This window comes from Hydractinia symbiolongicarpus, chromosome 2 (genome assembly GCF_029227915.1).
Source record: "Hydractinia symbiolongicarpus strain clone_291-10 chromosome 2, HSymV2.1, whole genome shotgun sequence".
Classification (NCBI taxonomy): domain Eukaryota; kingdom Metazoa; phylum Cnidaria; class Hydrozoa; order Anthoathecata; family Hydractiniidae; genus Hydractinia; species Hydractinia symbiolongicarpus.
Window position 1 is genome coordinate 26,783,440 of NC_079876.1, and position 21,274 is coordinate 26,804,713.

Consider the following 21,274-nt stretch of genomic DNA (forward strand, 5'->3'; position numbering starts at 1 on the left):
GCATGTTGAAAAAAAAAATGTGGAGGTTTACGCCATGAGTGTGCACGCTACCTCTAAGAAGCACAATAAGAACAGTAAATGGATAATGGATGCTGTGGAAGCATGCCGAGAATTCTTATTTTGAGTAAACAAGAAGCTAAGGTGCGACAGACTTTGTTTACATCAGTATCATGTGATTAAATATAAAGTTCCAACGAATCAGCAACATTACTGTATCATTGGTGATATGCTTAAATTTAATGGTGGTAAGGTTGGAAACACACGCATCTGGTTTAAGGCTCCTCGATACTGAACCTGACATCTGGACATTGTCCCCCCTTCCCCACGAGATATGCTGAGATGTAGACGTTTCCACAACATTTGCTGAGATGTAGGCATTTCCACGAGATATGCTGCGTGTAGGCGTTTCCATAAGATTCACTGAGAGGGTTGCGTTTCAACAAGAGACATAGGTGTTTCCACAAGAGACACCCAGGAGAGTTAGCGTTTCCACAAGAGACGCAGTCATTTCCACGAGATACGTCTTAAGGGAAGGGTTGGAAACACACACATCTGGTTTGGGGCTCCTCGATACTGTTTGGTACACCAAACCTAACATCCTACCCCCTTTCCCCAAACTCAAGTGTAGTTAACATGAAACAAGAGAAATACAGTAGAGTCTCCATAACTCGAACCTCTATAACTCGAATCTCTCCTTAACTCGAACAAATTCGTTGGCATCGTGAAAATTTCCTAATAAACTCTTATAAAAAAACCTCTACAACTCGAACCTCCATAACTCGAATCTTCCCTTAACTCGAACAAATTTTTTTGTCCCTTGGAGACTTTTCTCTCCATAACTCGAATTTTCTGAAATCATAATCAAAATTCGAACAGTTTTCCTGATAAATTAGGTCTAAAAATCTTGTTAATACGTGTTTTGCAGGCCTTATTATTAATTCGAATGATTAATGATGCGTCATCCAAACCTTTCGAACGTCTTTTTCGAACGTTTTCGAGAAAATCTAAAGAATTTCAAAAGAAAGACACTCTCATAACAATGTCGTCTGTGGCAGGATCAAAGCGTCGAATTGACAATAAGTCGTGCAAAATCAAGTACAAAGCTCTTAAAGCGTTGGAAAAGGGTACTGCGCCAAAGGATGTGGCAAAAGAGTTCAAAATTCCTCCAAGCACCCTGTCAACTTGGAAAAAAAATTAAGAAAAGATTTACAAGCAGTTTAACAACGGGCAAACATCGAAGAGATCAAAGCCAGAAAAATTCGAAGATGTGAACAAAGCTGTTCATAAATGGTTACTTATGATGAGGAGTGAGAATATCCCAATCAGTGGCCCGATGCTGAAAGAGAAAGCTCTTGAGTTTGCCGAAGCGTTGGGTGTCGAGTCATTTCAAGCTTCTCAGGGGTGGATGGCTAAATGGAAAACCAGGTTAGTTGACTAAGATTTTGTTTGTTTATCTTCGTGAAGATAAAATCTAAAAAAATGTTACAATAGCTTTGGTAGTTGTTTTTTCAAAATATCAATAGACTCTCTTTCAGAGAGGAGGGATAATTTGCATGGGACTTTCATCCCTAATCCATCACCAGCATTCAATGACTTTCCAGTAATTGTTATTTTGCAAACATTGAAGCTGTCATTCTTCAGAAAGTAAAATATGACTTTTGCAAAGCGTCCTGACTTTCCTAGTGGTAGATGTCCAATGATTTCTCCATCATTTTTCTTGACTGCAACTGCATATTTATTCATTTTATTTGTTGGTTCCATGAAACCATAAAATTCATCTCCAACAGAGGGTGTCCAATTACTTTTATAAACATGATACCCCATGACAAAAGCGTCGATTTCGTACGTAATAAGTTTAATGATAGGAAGTTCTATACAACAAATAATGTCTGTTAATCTTTTGACTTGTTGGACTTTCATGGCTTCCATGCTTTCTTTCACTCGTCAAAACTTCGAAACTTGGTAAAAATCGAATCTTTTTCTATTCGAATTCTTTCACAAATCAAAACATGGTAACAATCGAATGTTTTCTATTCGAATCATGGCTATGGCATTCTAAATTTAGAATTCCATGATTCGAATCAAACAAAATGTAAAGCTCCATCTACACTAGTCACAACTACAGAGACAAACGTTTTTCTCATCCATTCCTTTCAGGTATAGAGTACCCTTCAAAACCATCGCTGGAGAATCAGGGTCCGTCACTGAGGAAATGACAGCGCCATGGTCGGAGACAACATTACCAACCATTCTCTCCCGCTATCCTCTGGAAGACATTTTTAACGCCGACGAATTTGGGCTTTTCTTTCAATGCCTTCCCAATAAAACTTTGCATATGAAAGGTGATAAGTGTTCTGGAGGAAAACACAGCAAAGTTAGACTTACTGGTTTAGCTGCTGGTAATGCCTTGGGGGAACGATTGCCAATGTTTGTAATCGGCAAGTCCGCCAACCCTCGTTGCTTTAAAGGTGTCAAAACACTACCCTGTCGATACCGTTCGCAAAAGAAGAGTTGGATGTCTGGAGAGCTGTTCGAAGAGTGGGTACGCGAGCTTGATCGAAAATTTTCTGTCTCTAAGCGAAAAATTGCTTTGATTATTGACAATTGTACCGCACATCCTCATGTTGAAAACCTGGAATGGGTAGAATTGATCTTTCTTCCTCCAAATACCACGTCCCGAACCCAACCTATGGACCAAGGAATTATCCGCGCCCTGAAAGCAAAATATCGATCGCTAGCAGTGCGGAAATTGATAAAAGCCTTGGACGAGGAAAATTCGACTCCGAAGTTCTCGATTCTTGCAGCTATGTACATGCTAAGGAAAGCATGGGATGATGTTTCCAACAAAACATTCACCAATTGCTTTCGAAAATCAGGAATTTCCCAAAAGGATGCAGAAAGAGCGATCAACGAAGATGACGACCCTTTTAAAAGTTTAACCAGCGAAGTAGAAAGAGACCAAATTCCAACCCTCGATGCTGAACTCTCTTACATAAAACGAAGGTTTCCTGACCACATTGATCCTGACTTATCAACTGAAGATTTCATTGATTTTGACATTGAAGTCAGTACATCCCATGGGCGTCTGAAGACTGCTGACATCATTGCTGAGATCACTGGGACTCAAGACGAAGAATTAGAAGAGGTCGACGAAGAAGACAAGGAGGAAGAAGATAAGATCACAAGACCGACGGCCGAGCAAGTGCGTACAGCTATCAACGTCCTCGAAGACTTGAGTATTTTTTCACATTTTGGAGAAGAAATGATAGCTTCCCTTGAATCGTAATATCGCCAAAGATTTTGATATGAGTTGTAAGCAAACAGTTATCACCGACTTCTTTTCTAAATAAACATTAAAAAATTCAAGTGTATTGTTTTGACTTTCATTAACCTAATAGCCCCCTTAAAGTTAGACTTAAGATTAAATATAACGTTTTTATCCAGCTGGTTCACGTAAAGGGAGGATATTGCGCTAAAAGTTGAAAACCTCTACAACTCGAATGTCTCCATAACTCGAACGATTTCCTTTTCCCCGTGGCTGTTCGAGTTATGGAGACTCTACTGTATACTTCTATAAGTAGCATGTTTTTATTTTTGTTGTTGCTTCACAACCATAGCAATTATTACTGCACATTGTGCACCTTTCTCAACTAGCTAAAACTAGAGGTAGCTAGCCAACACTGACGTGTGTAGCCAAGTAGCTAGCATCCATTGATGTATGGCGCCGTAGATTAGTGGTTAATGGTGCCGTAGATTAGTGGTTAATGGTGCCGTAGATTAGTGGTTATAGCTCTCGTACTCTGTGCGGGAGACCGGGGTTCGATTCCTCTTGACGGCGATTCAACATGGACAAGTGAATGTTACCATAGCCCCGGGCAGGTTGCCCCGGATTAACCCAAGCCATGTGAGGGAAATTGGGGAGATGGCACACTGTGTGGGCCGTTGGATGTTGCCGGGAGTTGTCTAGTAGAGCGCGGGTCCTAATTGGGTCTGCGTAGCTCAAAACGAGCATTAAATACTCTAGGAGTCTCCATCTAAGCCATGGCCCCTCCTGGAAATAATAGACAGGGTAATCCCTCGATATTTGTGAGGCTAGCCATCATGTAAAATATGCACATAATCTATCTATAGCTAGCTAGCACTGATGTGTAGCTCTAGCTAGCACTAATGTGTAGCTTTAGCTAACACTGTTGTGTAGCTCCAGCTAGCACTGACTGATGTGTAGCTCTAGCTAGCACTGATGTGAAGCTTTACCTAGCACTGATTAGCTTAGCTAGGCAAATAAACTTAACGTGACTACCTGACAAATAATACAATCAAAGCTAAGTGTAAAAGAGCAAGTGGATTAAGAAATAATAGGTTAATTTTACCATTGAAGGTCCTTGTTATATCTCAAACTGCCTAGAAATGTCTCTTCTCTGCTAAGGCACAAATTATACCATATCAGTATTATTGGGTTATGTAATAAATATACCGTATGTGTATTAATTAACATGTCCGTAAATATACTGCATATGTATTATTAAGAGCGGCATACACTTATACTATATTAGTATATTTTGCCTGGAGATTGGCCTGTCCCATCAATCATTGGCACGCAAATGGCATTCGGTATGACAAGAAATTGGATGAATATCGAGTTTAACGGAACAGACACCATTTTAGAAGCTCATAGTCCTTTATCATAATTTTTCACGATTTTGAACATGATGACATATATATGCGGAAGAATAGCAAAAATTGAAAATATGCTGCAATTGTAAGTATCAATCTTCATCAATCAAACAAAGTTTGTTTTGTTCAAGATAACGCTTTGTTAGTTAAAGTTACAAATGCAACCCTGAATTAGTACTTAAATTTGCTTAAAATGGACTTTTTTTAATAAATATACCACCAGAAAAAATATTTGACATCACAGTCTGAAATTCGTTTTACAGTCGTTGATTATATTTGATTATAAGCAAGCTGTGATGATGGGACTGGTCTAACGATCCTTGAAGTTAAAATTGTAGAGTTTACACCCTCTAAAGATCAAAACGCAGCGCAAGATCTCCCTCTTTGCAAGGATACTCTGTAGATTCAAGGGTTTTGAACCAAACAACCCTCTCTACACAATACAGTACGTACAACTAACGGTTGGTACACAAAAACTGACAACATGAAAACAGAAGGCATTACGACAGCAATATTTACTCTAATTTACTCCAAGTATAAATAAATAAATATAAAACTATAAATATCAGCTGTCAACCAGCCCAGGGCCAGGACTTGTAAACCTGGCAGTAGCTTTTAACATTTGTTACGGGATCCCAACACTCAACCCTACATGCGTAGTTGTCGCTTTGAACCAGCCATTTGCTTTGGACCAGCCGTAGGTCAGGACCAGCCTGAAGACAGTGGAGTGATTTTCGTGGATGTAAAGTCACGGAAACAAGAAAGATAGAAATGAAAACCCCTTATATAGCTTCTTCCTAACATCAGGTATAGCAGGATCGTTAAACCTGTAGACTAAGTGAGCCAACTTAGCCTCCATGCAAAACTGGGGTTATAAGTGACCAGCCGCCAGTGTGTCTGAATAATTAATAGTGGCGGTTAATTTTTTGGGTTGTGAATGATTTATCCTCCGCAGGATGGGAATAAACTTTAAGGGTGTCGCCACCTTGGGCGACGCATACAGCCCTTTACGAAGCAGCAGTAACACTTAAAATAACACTAAAATAACACTAAAAGCCAACTTTTTACGTGATGTTGAGAACGCAAACTTGATTTGTAATAGTAGATCCTGAACTGAATTATAAAAACCTCATCAATGTTTTCAAATCTATCATAGAAAAGCATGCACCACAGAACCTAAAACCCTACGTGTAAACGAGGCACCAATAATGACAAAAGAATTTAAAAAGGCAATATATACAAGGTCTAGGTTCAAAAAATACAAAAATCCTATTTCTGAAAACAAAATCACGTACAAGAAACAGAGAAACAAGTGTGTATTTCAAAAGGGTGACAGAATCAGGTTTTGGAAAACTGTTAAACCCTCGATATTAAAGTGGAATAAGCAAAGAAGTTATAGCGATCGATCAAAATGAAAGTTTAGTTACTGATAAAAAACAGCTAACCAAACTTTTCAACGACTACTACATCAATATTTTAGAAAATTCTTGTGGCATAAAACCAAATTCTATAAATTATAAGAATGTAAATGATAAGTCAAAAATGAATGAAGATTTCAGTCCACTTTCGCCTTTATGACGCGTTTAGACCGTAATAAAAAGCTTTCAGCTATGTACAGGAGGATTAGCACTCACAAAAACTGTTACACTTATATATAAGCCTGTCAATGAAAAATTAACTGTTCAGAATGAACATTTTATATACTATTTTTAAATCAAAACTTTTATGGCTCCGTAAAATTGCTTATTACCAAATTGATTTTCAAGGTAATGTTTAATAGCACTCAGATATCTGATTTTCCCTGATACTCACGGCAATGTTTCAAGCAGCAATATTATTGCCTACGTCTAGTCAAGTCGGAAGTATTTTAATCACCATTTTTATCATAAAATATCTTGTGGAAATAATTCCTGAGACTCACATTGAAATAAAAACGTCACAGAATTTGGACAAAATTTACGGGAGTAGGATCTTTCACTCAATTCGTTCTTTGCTTGCCCCCCTTGCAACGGCATTTTCCCAAAGTTCTACAAGAGATGGCCTATAGTCAAAACCACGAAGTCGTGTAACGAGTGGGGAGTTGCTAGCTCTAATAAATCAACACCTAGAGCCGTTAGATAAATCACAAAAATAAAACGGACGCCATTTACAGTATCTAGTCCGCTAGCCATAGTTAGTAAATAAAAAATAGCTAGCTAGATACAAAATCCAATGCTAGCTAGCTATCTATATAACACTGAAATTTCTGGGAGGGGGGGTGGTAGTAGCTAACTAGCTATAGCTAGCTGAAGCAATTTGAATCGATTGGTAGCTTCACAGCTAGCTGGCTATAGCGATATTACATTAATACTAACATTCTTTTTGGTTATTCGTTTCGGCAAGATTTTGTGATAAATCCATTTTAATGTTTACAACCAACAAAAAACTAACTGTCTTGCCAGCACACAACTAGCTAGTGCTGTCGCAATTCATGCACCCGGTTGATACAGCTTCGTTTTTGCATAGCAGCATGTTAAATTTTCATGACTATCAGGAAATATATTGCCCGGGAACAATTCATGTTTATCATGAAATATTAGGACGAGGACGGGTTAGGAAAACTAAGGTAATATAAAATAGACAGTACTTCTCAGTCAGATAAATTAACAGTGCATATGATCATAAAATTAGATTTTTTTATATCCACTGTCTTCGCAAAAAAAAAGAATGTTAATGTGTAGTAACACTGAATGTTCCATCCTGTGTAAAAATTTGTAATAATAATAATAATTAACACCTAGCTAGGTGTTCTTTTTTAAGTTCGTTGACTTATAAATAAGAGTTTTACATCCTAAAGAAAGGTCAAAGGTCCAAACATCATGCTCATGGGTACGCAACAGGTGCATACAGTTACAATGACATTTGTATCGCGTTCCGTTGTTCCTGTTATCGCATCTTTCCTATTTACAAGGTTCCTTAGTTCTGCAATAATAAACATCCTAGAATTTAATACTAACAAGTAACTGTAAAATTCTTGATCTGTTTAGTCTTTATCATCACTGATCTGTTTAGTCATTATCATTGAATAACATAGGTATTATCATGTCATGAACAAGGGAGTTTATTTTAGGCTACGTTTCGACAGGCACTTTTCTTGATGAGAATATCAAAACCGGAGTGATCATTATCTCATTGGGCAAACCAATACTATCTCACAGGCAAAATAGTAATAAAAATATTATGCTTTACTTTCAATGGTCACCATGTAGTTTAAAGTGTCCCCTCCGATACATAAATATCTATTTTTTTTATTCCTAAGAAATGGAAAAATTTAAGGTGGGAAAAATTACGTTGGATCCCAAACAAATTTACTGCTGTCACAATATTAAATATACTTTTCGGTTGTTTACGTCGATTGTTCTTTGTTCACGTGATCATTAGCGGGCGATTCTTACTTATTTAATGTTTTGAAAGAGAATTGCGTGTTTCAATATGGTTTCAATATTTTATAGGCCAATAAATCAACTGTAGTTACCTACCACAAATTCAATGAAAAAGGTAATTAAAAATGAAAGCTAAAGATTGGTAATTTTAATATTTTTGATCAATACAGAATTTGTGGTTTTGTGTGGAATGGCAAATTCCGTTTAAATCCAGTAACAAAACTCGGATAATAAACAATTTTAAAAAAATGACTAATTTTTTTCTTAAATATTCTTATGTTCTGCTTGTAATCCACAATGCAGAGTTTATATAACATAAATTTCATAATAATTCAGTGAGATGCATACCGTAAATGATCGATTAAACGCCCTAGGCGTTTATATAAATTTTCAAAAATTTAAGCAGACGTTTATTCGAGAGGGCGTTTATTTCAATATGCACAAATGTAGAAAACAAAGCTTATTTTCCTGAAAGTATGCTACGGAAAATTATATTGCAAGCAGACAATAGTTAAATGATGTTAACTGTTAAAACTCACATTTTAATATCAATGTCAGTATCATAATCTTCATCTATTTTGTTGAAATCCTGCGCAGCATCTTCCTTGTCGGAACTTATGATAAAACGATTTTTGAGATCTTCTTTCCATGATAACAGACAGTTGCGGAAAATGTTTATGATGTCACCACTTCAGTGTCAGAACAGCGGCAAATTGTAACCGCAGACTTTGAGGTGAGGAATTGAAGTGATCATGATGATGATGAACAGCCTCTGGCTAATATGGTAAATAAAATGACTTTGGAAGAAAGTTGAATTGAATAATGTCGGTGATACAACATTTCATGAACTTCCACCACAACCTAGACCAAATGATCAGGCTACGCCATTTCAGTACTTCAAGATGTTCGTCACGGATGAGCCTCTTAGCATGGTGACAGAACAAACGATTTGTACAGTACTCAGTCCAATGGTTCAATTATTAATGTAACATCAAAGGACAAATTCATTGGTGTCTACTTTAGAATGGGCCTTGTGTGTATGCCGTCTGTAAGACCATATTGGGAGACATACATGACCTATGATGGTGTGAGCTCTGTTTTATTACGTAATCGTTTTTGGTTAATCCCTGGATTGCAGGGTTACGTCATAATTTTTTGAAAGTGTCACCCGAAGAATTCCAGTGTTGACGAAATTATGATTGGGTTTAAGGGACGATCTTTATTCAGACAATACCTACCCAACACAGATGGGGGTTCAAGCTTTGGGATAGAAGTGGATACAGTGGATTTCTTTATGATTTTGATGTTTTGAAAGTGACCAAATTTTAACCAGTTAAGACACATTTGTTTTGAAAACGATTTAGAACTTAAATAAAGTGCATTTTTTTTCTTTGGAAGATATAAAGGTTTATACCAAGTGTTAAGCCAATTGTATCAGATATGCAACAATTCCAAAGAGGGCCTGGTCACCTTTATCCGGGGAAATTTTTTGATTTTTGCATTCTGTGACCAAAAAAATGCTTCTGAACAAAAAATAACAATTTTTCAACAAATCAACTTAAAGTGAGCTCTGGCATTCGAGAAAGTCAACAGAAAGACTGGTAAAACAACTGAACTTAGGCTCTCGGGCAGACATGAGAAAATTAGCAAATTTGTATATGCAATTTAAAGAAGAGAGAGTTGAAGAAAAATATAAAGATGTTAGAGACATGATAAGCAGAGAAAATTGTATGTCTGTCAAGAGAGCTATTAGTGACCTTAAGAAATAAGGACGGAAGTTTTAAGGACGGGAATTTCCTAGAATTACGTAATTTTTAAACACTGCGCATGTTTAGAACAAAGGTGATTCCACCTATTCAGCCGTCTAGCGAAAGTTCACAACGTGAAGACACATGGTTTCACGTCGTGAAATAAAGGTGACAACAAAGTTTTTCTTTTTCGCTTTACTTGATAAAAATGGATGAAGAAATTGCAAAGAGTGTCAAAAAAAGGTAAAAATCATCATTATGGATATACTTTTCTCCAAATTTGTTACATAAATGCAATATAAGTGTATAGTGTGTACGAAAGTGAAAACTACTTTTTCTACTATTTTTTTAAAATTTTCAAGGTCACATATGGTTTGGAACGATCGTAAAGACGAACTGTTGTTAAGAGAAGTGCTTCTTTTTGAACCCTACAAATATAAAACACGAACAAAAGAGAGAGGGAATGCTTGGAAAGTTATTGCTGAAAACTTAAATCAGCTGGATTCGGAACAATTTAAAGCGGATCAAAGATCTGTTCGTGAAAGATTTGGAATTTTAAAAACACGTTACGAAAATAAAACTCGAGAAGAATTGAAAGCTAGTGGTATTGCTCCTGAGGTTGATGAAATTATGGATGCGATGGAAGATATTTCAGAGAAAATTAAGGAGTATGAAAAGGTACATGCTGAACAAGATAGCCAGCAATCAGAGAAAAATGAAAAAGAAGCTAATGCAGCATCCGACATGAGAATGAAAGCTTTAGAAACGTTCAGTGAAAGTAAGAAAAGAAAGGACCTAACCACAGAGGCTGGAGGTGAAGATACTGAGAAAAAAGCAAAAAAAACTAGAAGTTCTGGAACTGATACCATACAATACTTGAGGGAAAAAGGTGAGAGAGAACAGAGTTTGAGAAAAGATGAGTTGGAATTGAAAAAACAAAAATATGAAATGCAAGCAGCACAGCAAACATCTGCTGAAAATCAACAACGGGAGATGATCCAAGTTATTAGGGAACAGATGGAGTCACAGCGACAACAGACACAGCAGATGTTAATGTTTATGGCCAATATAGTGCAAAGAAAGTACCTTACTTGTATTAAAATTCGCGCTGTACTAGAATTCGCGCAGACCTAAGGTGCGCGAAATTAAGACTTAGCGAAAAATAATCCGCGCAAATAGCTTTCCTATCACTAACTTGGAAGTCGCTTAAGAAACCCTAAATTGATATGTAATTTAGTAACAGTTTTTGTAAGTAAAAATTTGAGATAGTTTTCAGCTGGTATAGTGACTTCTTTTCTGTTTTAAATAAAATTAAAATTACAATGAAACCTCTTCTTCTTCGTCTTCGTCTTCCTCCTCGACCTTTATCTCCAGCGGGATTTTCTCTGGCTCAAGGTAATTTTCGAGCATGAACCCTTTCATTTTTCGGAAGACTTTGTTACTTGAATCTCCTTTTCCAACACATAATTTAATTGGTATTTCCAAGCCCCCTTGAGGTAAAGGACCTCTGCGGAACTTTGTCATTCGTACTGTTGCATTGATCACACCGTTGTATTCAAGGTAGAATTTGCAAAAGCGGGAAATTTCTCGTGGAAGATGCCCTACAATTGAAAGTTTCTCGATCATTCCTTTGATTTGACAGTATAGTCCTATGGAATATGGGTCAAAAAGGTTAGCTTTATCCCGTTTCACGGTAAGCCTTTGTCCTAACTTTGGTAACCAAATCTTTCGGTACTCGTGAAATCCTCTGGAAGCACAATCAATAACAAGATCATGATCATCTGAAGTCAAATGTAAGTCTTCGAGTTCCTGTGCTCCTTCAACTTCACTTTGGTCTTGAGCCACGCTTTTATTTTAATCTTTTCCATCTTCAAGATGGTGATCCTGATAAAAAGAGGCATGTTCTTCTTTCTCGCATTTCATGCACAGTGCGACTTTGCATTCTGTCCACCCAGGGTAACTTTCAGATGTTGGCACAGAACAATTTAAACTTCTGTTACAGGCAAAGTCACCACACATTAAGCAGAGATATTTTGTCATAGCTTGACAACCGACTCAGTTTCCCTCAGCCATTTTTAAAATCACTTGTCAAAATGCAACGTGATTGTTTTCATCCGAGGATGCAATTGCATTGCAAAATCGAACGAAAATTTCTTTTCGAACGTAAGATGTCATTGCATTGATATGTTTGTGTTATGGTTTTGTCTTTCTAAAACAGATCTCCGTTGAAAACGTAATCATGGCACTTTTTAAGTATTTTAAGAAAATTGAAGATACTGTCTCAGAGAGTGCACAAGCTAGTGGTCTAGGAGATTCTGAACAAAATGAGGTTCAAAAACAGTTGCAGATGATCAGCGAGCCCCAACCAAAAAAGAAAAGGCAAAAATATGGCGATTATGACAAGCTGCAGCGTGCAGAGATTGGGAAATGGGCTATAGTTTATGGCATACGACCTGCTGCAAGAAAGTTTGGAGTCCCTGAATCTACGGTTCGAGGTATCGTCAAAAGCTACAAAGAAGCCAAAACAGATCAAGGGGAATTGAGAGAACTGCCAAGAAAGCATCGTGGTGCTAAACCCCTTCTTCCAGCCGAAATCGATGAAAAAGTTCTTGAGATGATCAAAAACATGAGAAAAGCTGGATGCGCAGTGAATTACAATATTGCTATAGCCATTGGAAAAGGGATTGTCTTGGCAAATGACCGTTCGCTGTTGAAGGAAAATGGAGGTCAAATAAACTTGGATTTTTCTTGGTGTCAATCAATTTTCCGACGGATTGGTTTTACAAAGCGACGTGCAACAACAGCAAAACAGCCCGTGTCTCCCGGTTTTTTGAAAGAGATGGGATTTTCTTTTCATCGTTCTATTAAAGAACTTGTCGATGCTCACGATATACCTGACGATCTAGTGATAAACATTGACCAGACACCATTGCCATTTATTTTACTCAGCAAGTATACAATGGATAAGAAAAACGAAAAGCTAGTACCGATAGCTAACTCTGCTGATTATCGTCAAGTAACAGGGACTTTCTCAATCAGTCTCTCTGGAGTTTTCCTACCGATGCAAATAATCTACCAGGGTAAAACAGCCCGCTGCCATCCTACATTCGACTTTCCCGAAGAGTTCAATATTACACATAGCATTAATCATTGGTCAAACGAAGAAAAATCAATTGAGCTCATCAACAAGGTTCTCGTACCTTACGTCCAAAAGAAGAAAAAAGTGCTTGGTTTTCGTTCATCAAATAAATGGCTATTGATTGCAGATGTTTTCAAAGCACAATGGACTGACAAGGTCAAAGATCTAGTCGAAAAACATCATGGAAAGATGGTTCCAGTTCCTCATAATATGACAAATTACTTCCAACCACTTGACCTTACTGTCAATCGATCATGTAAATCATTTTTACGTGACCAAGCACAGACGTGGTATGCTGAACAAGTGCAAGCCCAGATCGCTAATGGAATTGCACCAAAAATGTTTCTGTCGACTTGAAAATCAGCATTCTCAAGCCTCTACATGCTAAATGGGTCACATTCGTACAAGAAAAGAAATCATAATAAACGGTTGGCGCAGATCGGGAATCATCGATGCACTTAGAGAGCAAGTTCACAAAGAGGACCCTTTCGAATAATTTTTGTATTATTTTTTATGCTGTTGAAAAGAACTGTTTGAAGAAAAAGAAAAGATCTACCAAACTGTACTGAAATTAATAGCTTTTAAAATCTCCTTTGATTTGCAACGTTTGCTTTAGTTTGACGAATAAATTTCAATTGAAAGACATTTCGACCATCGTTTTAGAACAATATGCAGAGTTTTTAACAAGAGTAGACATTTTGGGGTGCGCGAATTTAAAACTGAGCGAATATCTCCACTTTAGGATGCGCGAATTTAAGTCGCGCGAATTTAAAACTGAGTGAAAAATAGTACGACTCCAATCCAAATACAAGTAAGGTAGTGATTTTTGAAGCAGGGGATTGTTGATATTGGTTCTTAAGTTTTGTTTAACACTAAAAGTTTTCATTCAGCATATATTTCTAAGAAAAACTTTTTTTTATTATTATTTTCAATAGAAATCCAAGAAACAACATTGATGGAAATAATTTTCTCAGAATTTATTTTGTTTATGTATATATATTTTGTTGAGTATGTTTTTACAAAGATATCACAAAAATGTCTAGACAACTGTATTTATTCAAAACAACTGTTGTTCACAAAAAATAATCCTCCAAATGTGGTGGCTCTATTCCAAAATACGTTGAGGTCATAGATTTATACAAGCATTTGCTAGCAATGCACAAGTGATATACATTTTCCCAACTGCGCTGAGTTGTATCTTCAAATTTTTTTTGAAGTCAATAAAAGCAAAATATTTTGAAATATCTCCAAATACCCATTCAACGGAGGTGCGAACTTGGCTCATTGCTTTGTTGTAATCTTTTTGGTGTTGGTTCAAGTTACCTTTAAATGGACCTTGCAGCTGTACTCGCAATGGATATGCAGGATCCCCATATACACAAAGTGGATTACCATTGGGCGATCGTGAGTGTAACTGAAGTTGTTGCAGGAGTCCAGACATTGCTAGCATTCCACTATCATGCCTTCTTCCTTCAACTGGACCATATAAGTTTTCTATCATTCCATTTGGTGGAACTATGGACTGAAACTTGATAGCATGTACTCTTTTGTGGCCATTATACAAAACACGTTGATTTCCACCTGGGCGACACACAGGTCTGACGGTTCCGTCGATGAATCCCCAACAGTGATCCAATGGTGCTCCTTTATTCGAAATAGCAGCTGCAAAAATTTCCAGTTGCTGTGGTGCCAACCAGGGTTGATTAAATGTATGTAGAAGCGTTCCATATGTGTTGTATAAAAAATCCACCATATAATTACTCATGAGTGATAGCTCTGGTACAGGTCGACCAAAGATGGGAACCATATCTGCATACCTACATAGGTAAGCAAATCGTTTGAGAAGCGCACAAAATGCTTCTAAACCACTGAACACTGACCCATTGTAACACGTTATTTCTTCAGGTATATGTAACTTTTTGTTCAATAAATAGACATCGTCTCTGTAAAATCGGAAATATGTTCGACACTCGTCGTCACTTAATAAATTCAAATCGAAAGGCTGATACTTCCAGTAAGGATAATCCAAATTCTTACTACTGTTCAAATCAAACAACAACAGAAATTCTTCGTCGTTTATGAGGTTATCGTCATAAGCGAAAAGCAAACTTTCTCGAACGTCTCGGAAATACACCATGTTTGCTGTCTTGTTTCACCCCGTCTGACATTGTTTTTCTTAAGGTGATTATTCACGTACTAGATTAGTGTACTCGATCCAGTCTTTCTTCGTTTTGTCCCGTCCTCAAAACTTCCCGTCCTTATTTCTTAAGGTGCCTATTAAAACGTATACAACAAAAGAATATGATAGTTTAAGGATCAGTTTAAAATCCACTATATATTACCTATAGACAATTGGCAAACCATACAAAGGCAAAACATTTGATTGCCAATCAGGATTCAGAGGTTGAATCATCAGAAATTTTCTATGTATTTTTGGAATGTCAAAAGAGATGATATTTGGGGATGCGTCTCATCACACACATCAGCAAAGACAAGTAAAATTACGACGACCTACGGCAATCTCACTGGAAGATGATTTAATGAATTTGCGTGAATATATGCTAAAGGCAGTTTCAGAAATCACTGCGTTTGCAGAATTGCAACTAGATTCATCTGTATACGTTGAACTTAGGAATTGTCTAATTGCTAGGTTGACTCTTTTTAATGCTACACGTGGCGGTGAACCAGCTCGGTTATTACTTACTGAGTGAGATGGTGCTATTAAGAAAGCCTGGATCGATCATAAAAGATGTGGAAAAATTAAAGATCCCTTGGATTTGAAGCTATTAAATGATCTAAAAATAGCATATCAAATGGGTAAGGGTAATTACAAACTGGTGCCCGTTTTAATGCCCCAGGAAACAATTATTGGGTTGCACATGCTGGTGGACTGTGCAAATAATAGACTTGTAAGAGTGGCTGAGAACAATCAATACTTATTTGCTGCTACTCAGCATTCTGAGAATCATGCCTCAGGTTGGCATGCGATTGATTATTTATGTGCGAAGACCAATTTGCAGTCGAAAAAACTAATTTCTGCTACTAAACAACGCCATCGTGTTTCTACTATATTTGCTGCACTTGATTTGCCAAAGGGAGGAAGGGAAGATTTTTTGAGCACATGGGCCATAGTTAAGACAAACGCGGTTTTTATCAGCGGTTAAGATTTTAAAATTTGGAGTTTAAAAATTTGGAGTTCAAAAGACGTCAGTACAGTTTTTCAGAAATTTGTTTCCTGTCCTATCTTTTGTGTACAGTTTAAATGGTGATCAAGAAAATGTATAGTTAAAGGAACAGTTAAAGAAATACTGGAAGGTTTTTTCATGACGTCATTAACCCGTCTGTTTGAAAATGGGTGGGTTGACCCAGCTTTAGGAAATTAATCCTAATTTGGTCATAGGTAGTCCCTAGTTACCCATGTAGGAGATGACGTCAGTAATTTCCACCCGTGTCCAAGTTATTTAGCCTTAAACTGACAAGTACAATGCGATGGCTTCACTATTGATAATTCTGTTATTGACGACAAACTAAGGTATTAACGGCAACAAATAGATAACTTGTCAGATAATGAGAAAAAAAGACATCGGACACACGGGAGTTTGGTATTATCATATAGAGTTATGATTCTAGATAAAGGTGAATCTAGAAAGGGCTAGAAAAATCCACTAGCATTTAAGAACGTTTACAAAAAAAGTTGGATAGTGATCAACTATATCCAAATGATTGCAACTCTAAAATTGGTAAAGTATCTTATTTTAATACGAAGAGAAGAAATTTTTGCTGTAATTTTGATTTAATGGCACAAGTAAGGTCATATTGGCACGCCATTGTTTGTTTCTTTTCTGTTGAGAATGAACAAACGTTATATAAACAAATTGTTACACCCCGACCAAACCTTTGAAGCAGGATTCCATTCGCGGTCCCGAGAATGAACAAACGGATGTATACATATAGAACATCAAAATGGAACAACTGCGTTTGCTATTGCGGTGGCTTCGTATGCGCCTCCCAGTTCTTGGCACCACAGGTCGAATCCTGAACTGTCTGGCAGTATGTTAGTGATGCGAAAAGTAGTTCTTCTTCAATATGATACATTTGTTGTTTTTTATATTTATTTTAGAAGGAAAATACTCATTAAGAACAAAAGACAGCTGCCCAGATTTGAAAAAAAGGCAAAAACTGTTCGTGCTCATTACAAATTATAATCCTTACCTGTCCAATGTTGAATTAGTAGTGTCCATATACTCCATGCGCGCCTTTGCATACATCTAAGCCGTTTCACAAACTCGTCCTCAGTGCCATTTGTCTCTTTTTTTACTGGACGGCGAGACAAAAAGACACTGGAATCTCGAAAATGGCCAACATACAGCCAAAAATAATATAATGTATGCGTGACCTTCTTCACCGTGATACTATAAAGATGGTGCATTCAAGCGAGCTCCTTGTGTTCAGTTAAGTTCAAGTGAAGTTCAGTAAAGCGAAAATGAGTGGTAGACCCGTTTTTGAAGTTTTGAATAGATTATAGGTTGCACTTGGTAGGAATTCATTTCCTGGTATGAACTTTAAACCAAAGCAAATAAAATGCTTAGAAATTCTAAAAGGAAGAGATGTTTAGCTGTTCTCCCAACTGGATATGGGAAATCGATCATTTTTCAGTTGTTGCAAGACTTTTTTTCAAATGAAGAGAAAAGAAGTATGATAATAAGAACAAAAGTTACAAAGTGTGCGCACAATGATAAACTCGACCAGTGAAGTCCTAAAATTTAAAGTCTAGAGGTTTTGCTCTTCTAAAGAATATGCTGATATAAAACACAATTCTTCCTTTTTCCAAAGAGATAATTGTCCCAAAAATTGAACAAAAAAACAGAGAGAGAGTAGGACAGGACTTCTGTAAAGGGTACAAGGGTTTCGACTCATATTCCAGAACCAAGGTACATAAAATGTCTAGCTGAGTCACCTCAAAAGAGGTCTTCGAACAGTCTTCAGCAGCAAGCACACATTTTTTCATCCATAACTTTTCATCTATCCTACTCTGTACAATCTTGTGATAAGACCAGTGCAGTCAAACCCCCTTGCTGACATTATTTTCATTTTGGTTTTGGTTTGACTGGGGTAATAAGTGGAGTCTTCACTCTCCAAAGACAAGACTACAAAAAATAAGAATAGTCAAACCCCCTTGCTGACATAAGCTGGAAGTTGTGGTGCTGACTGCAATTTACCTAAATTCTTTAAGCAAAAGGATGTCATGTTGTACACCATTTAGATAGCTTTTTTGCAAGGGAACATTGCTCTATCGTTGCAATGAAACCACTTAATTTGCACTTGTTATAAGCAATAGTAGTGTAATGGCCATTGTGCTTGCGACAAGAGACTTCACTTTCTACAGTGATAGGTATAGAAAGAGTGCCCGGGTAAGATGTGAGAGGAAAACAAACCTTAGACACCAGACCTTTGCTATAGGCACATTGATTTAATTGCAGTGATCCATACAGCGTAAAACTTTGCACAATCTTAAACATAAATTCGTTACCATTTTTTTTCTCCAGATTTGTACAAAATCTCCCTCGATTGTACATGCTGGTCAACAAAATAGAGTGTTGTGTTGCAGTTGAACCTGAACTTGAACTTCATTTTACTTGAACTTGATTTAAATACAATGAGTGAGAATAATGATGAATTTTATTCATGGCTGGCTTTGCAACCTAAGAAGAAGAAAATAATTTACAAAGAGGTGGCAAGCCACTGCAATGATGAACTCAACCTGTAAGGTCTTTGGAAACAAGCTAGAGGTTGTACTCCTCTAGAGAATATGCCTCTAAAAGCACAATTCTCTCTTTTTACAAGGAACTAAAAAAATATGTATAAAAAAAATAAAAAGGACACAACACATTTGAAAAGAGGAACAGAACTTTAACCAAGGGCAGGTAGGTTTCGACCCATATTTCTGAACCTAAGTACCCTGGATGTCTAGCTGGGTCACCTCGAAGAGGTCCGCGGACGGTCATCAGCAGAAACTAGACATCCCTATCTTCCTAAAAGTAACTTTGACCACTTTCTGTTCAACTGTGCTATTCTTTGTTTTTAACTCAGGTAATAAATGGAGTCGTTACTCTCCAAAGACAAGATCATGGGTGATCAAGCCCCCCTGCTAATATTTTTTTTATTTTTTATTTATTTATTTTTTTAACTGGGGTAATAAGTGGAGTCGCCACTCTCCAAAGACAAGACCTAGTATGATCAAACCCCCTTGCTAACTTAATTTTTATTTGATTTTGTTTTATTTTTGACTGGGGTAATAAGTGGAGTCGTCACTCTCCAAAGACAAGACTGAGTGTAGTCAAGCCCCCTTGCTGACTCATTCCGGTTAAAATATTCTTATCTCAGTTCTTCTAAAAAGAAAACATATGACTCGTGAAAACCCCCTAGCTCCTACAACAGCTAAGAAATGCACATACTTTGATGAAACGTAGGTCTTATTTTAACCACTTGGGTACGTATCCTTAGCACTGCCCTTGGCAAATGCTTGGTAAACTGACTTCATCGAGAGGTTATTAGGGATAATTTGCCAACTATTTTCAAGAAAATGGGATATCACTTTGGAGCTTCAAGCACAAACCTGGTCAGATTACAAAATCCATAATAACATTAAATTTTTAATTGGGATTTTTCCTGCTGGTTTCATTACGTTCCTGTTATGGTGGTCAAACGTCTGACAAGTACATTTTTTATCTGCTGGAAAAAGATGATGAAATAGGGTTCCAAATAAAGAAGATTTACTGTAAAGATTTTGTGGTTTATGTATCCCACGAGGTGATAGAATAAAGGCGCAAATGACGACTGAAGAATGCAAACGTACAAAAAATGTTGGAAATTTGCGGATTTATGTTGAAAGAGCAATAAATCGCATAAAAACGTTTCGCATTCTCAAGTATGTTTTATCTATCACCATTGCTTCAACATGCTGATCATATTGTTTGAACCTGAGCTGCTCTGTACAATTTGAAGCCACACCTCACACAAGCAAAATGATCCTTGTGAAGAAAAAACGCTTTTTCTTAAAGTCACACACAAAAAAAAAACATTAGAGGCAATCACAAAATAATCTGTGATTTAAAGAAAATAATTTACGAAGAGGTGATGGTGTCTGACAACTCCTCGCTTTCAAAGAAATTATCTAAGGAAGATTGTAACGTAGTGTGCAGAGAAAGTTGGATGCATGGTGCTATAAATTCTGAGGACCTGGTAATATGACATGAATTGCAAGTGGTTGATGTTTTGATGCCAATACTAAAAAGACTTCGAAGAAATGAAAAGTCTAATGACAGACCAGGTAGGAGATATTTAAGATGTAAAAAGAAGCATTCATGGAGGTAAAAGTTAGGGATTTTAATAGGAAACCAAGGCGACGAAAACAGCTCCTTACTGATTCTGAACTCAATATCAAAGAAATGCACGACCCATCCATTGTTTCTCATAGCATAATAAAGTGAAGAATATTTGTTAAGCTTTCGTTTGTGCCAATATTCCGTGTTCTCTTCACATGGACAAGTTAGTTCTATCATAATTAGTTTTGGAAGAACTGGATATTAATAACACGTCTGGGCGTAATTGTGTTATTGTAATGTATGGTGGAACAACTAAAACGGAATCTAAATCTGACAAAAATTTCCAATCGGAAGCAAGGTGAAGAAGGCTTGGACACTTTGTATGCCTCTTCTTAGATGGTGATTGACCGGCCGGAATGAAATTAATTTTGTTGCACTTGGAAACCTTAAGAGGTTCATATGATACCAAAAACTCTCTTAATGCCTTTACCAAAACAATTAAAACCGACTCATGGCGGTATGTGTATCTACCCTATAAGGGAGGTCCTACAGGCACCTAATATGTGAGAGACATTTGAGGATGGTTTCTTGCAGAGAATGCAACTTTTGTTTTTCTCAATTCCCCATCTCACAAGATTGGTTGGAGAGGGAAGGGTGTCGTAGGTTGCCCCTATACAAAAGGAAGTTAGACATTGTGGCAGTGAAAGAATTGTTCTCCTAGTAAAACATTTTTCACATAAGAGCACAATTTTGTCCAATTGCCTTGCAAATGCAACAGTACAGCTCTGGCATGGTAAATATATTCTTCATTTTCTTCAATGATATTGGAAACAAGCTTTCGGTAAGCATAAGTGCCTTTTGGTGGTATATTTTTGTGGTCTAAGAGCCCTAAGCCAGCTCTGATGCCAACCTAAAATCCTTTTGAAATTGAGCTGACTATCCGCCGAAAGAACTGCCTCACTAACT

At 37.1% G+C, this 21,274-nt stretch overlaps 2 protein-coding genes across 2 annotated transcripts; one reads left to right on the top strand and one right to left on the bottom strand.

Annotated features, from left to right (window-relative positions):
* Nucleotides 1-943: 943 nt before the first annotated feature.
* LOC130630042 (tigger transposable element-derived protein 4-like) lies at nt 944-4,688 on the top strand. Its single transcript, XM_057443441.1, has 5 exons — nt 944-1,124; nt 1,200-1,425; nt 2,158-3,282; nt 4,379-4,475; nt 4,554-4,688. Exons 1-5 carry the CDS (start codon nt 944-946, stop codon nt 4,686-4,688), a joined length of 1,764 nt encoding a protein of 587 aa, XP_057299424.1.
* Nucleotides 4,689-10,297: 5,609 nt separating this feature from the next.
* Nucleotides 10,298-15,267, bottom strand: LOC130630430 (uncharacterized). Its single transcript, XM_057443918.1, has one exon. It carries the CDS (start codon nt 15,118-15,120, stop codon nt 14,110-14,112), a length of 1,011 nt encoding a protein of 336 aa, XP_057299901.1. The 5' UTR covers nt 15,121-15,267; the 3' UTR covers nt 10,298-14,109.
* Nucleotides 15,268-21,274: the final 6,007 nt, after the last annotated feature.

Excerpts from the sequence above, each read along its gene's own strand:
- LOC130630042 (XM_057443441.1), top strand. The coding sequence starts at position 944 with ATGATTAATGATGCGTCATCCAAACCTTTCGAACGTCTTTTTCGAACG. Across the intron at positions 3,283-4,378 it reads ATGATAGCTTCCCTTGAATC|GTCCTTGTTATATCTCAAAC; the intron begins GTAATATCGCCA and ends TTACCATTGAAG. Across the intron at positions 4,476-4,553 it reads GGTTATGTAATAAATATACC|TATATTTTGCCTGGAGATTG; the intron begins GTATGTGTATTA and ends ATACTATATTAG.
- LOC130630430 (XM_057443918.1), bottom strand. The coding sequence starts at position 15,120 with ATGGTGTATTTCCGAGACGTTCGAGAAAGTTTGCTTTTCGCTTATGAC.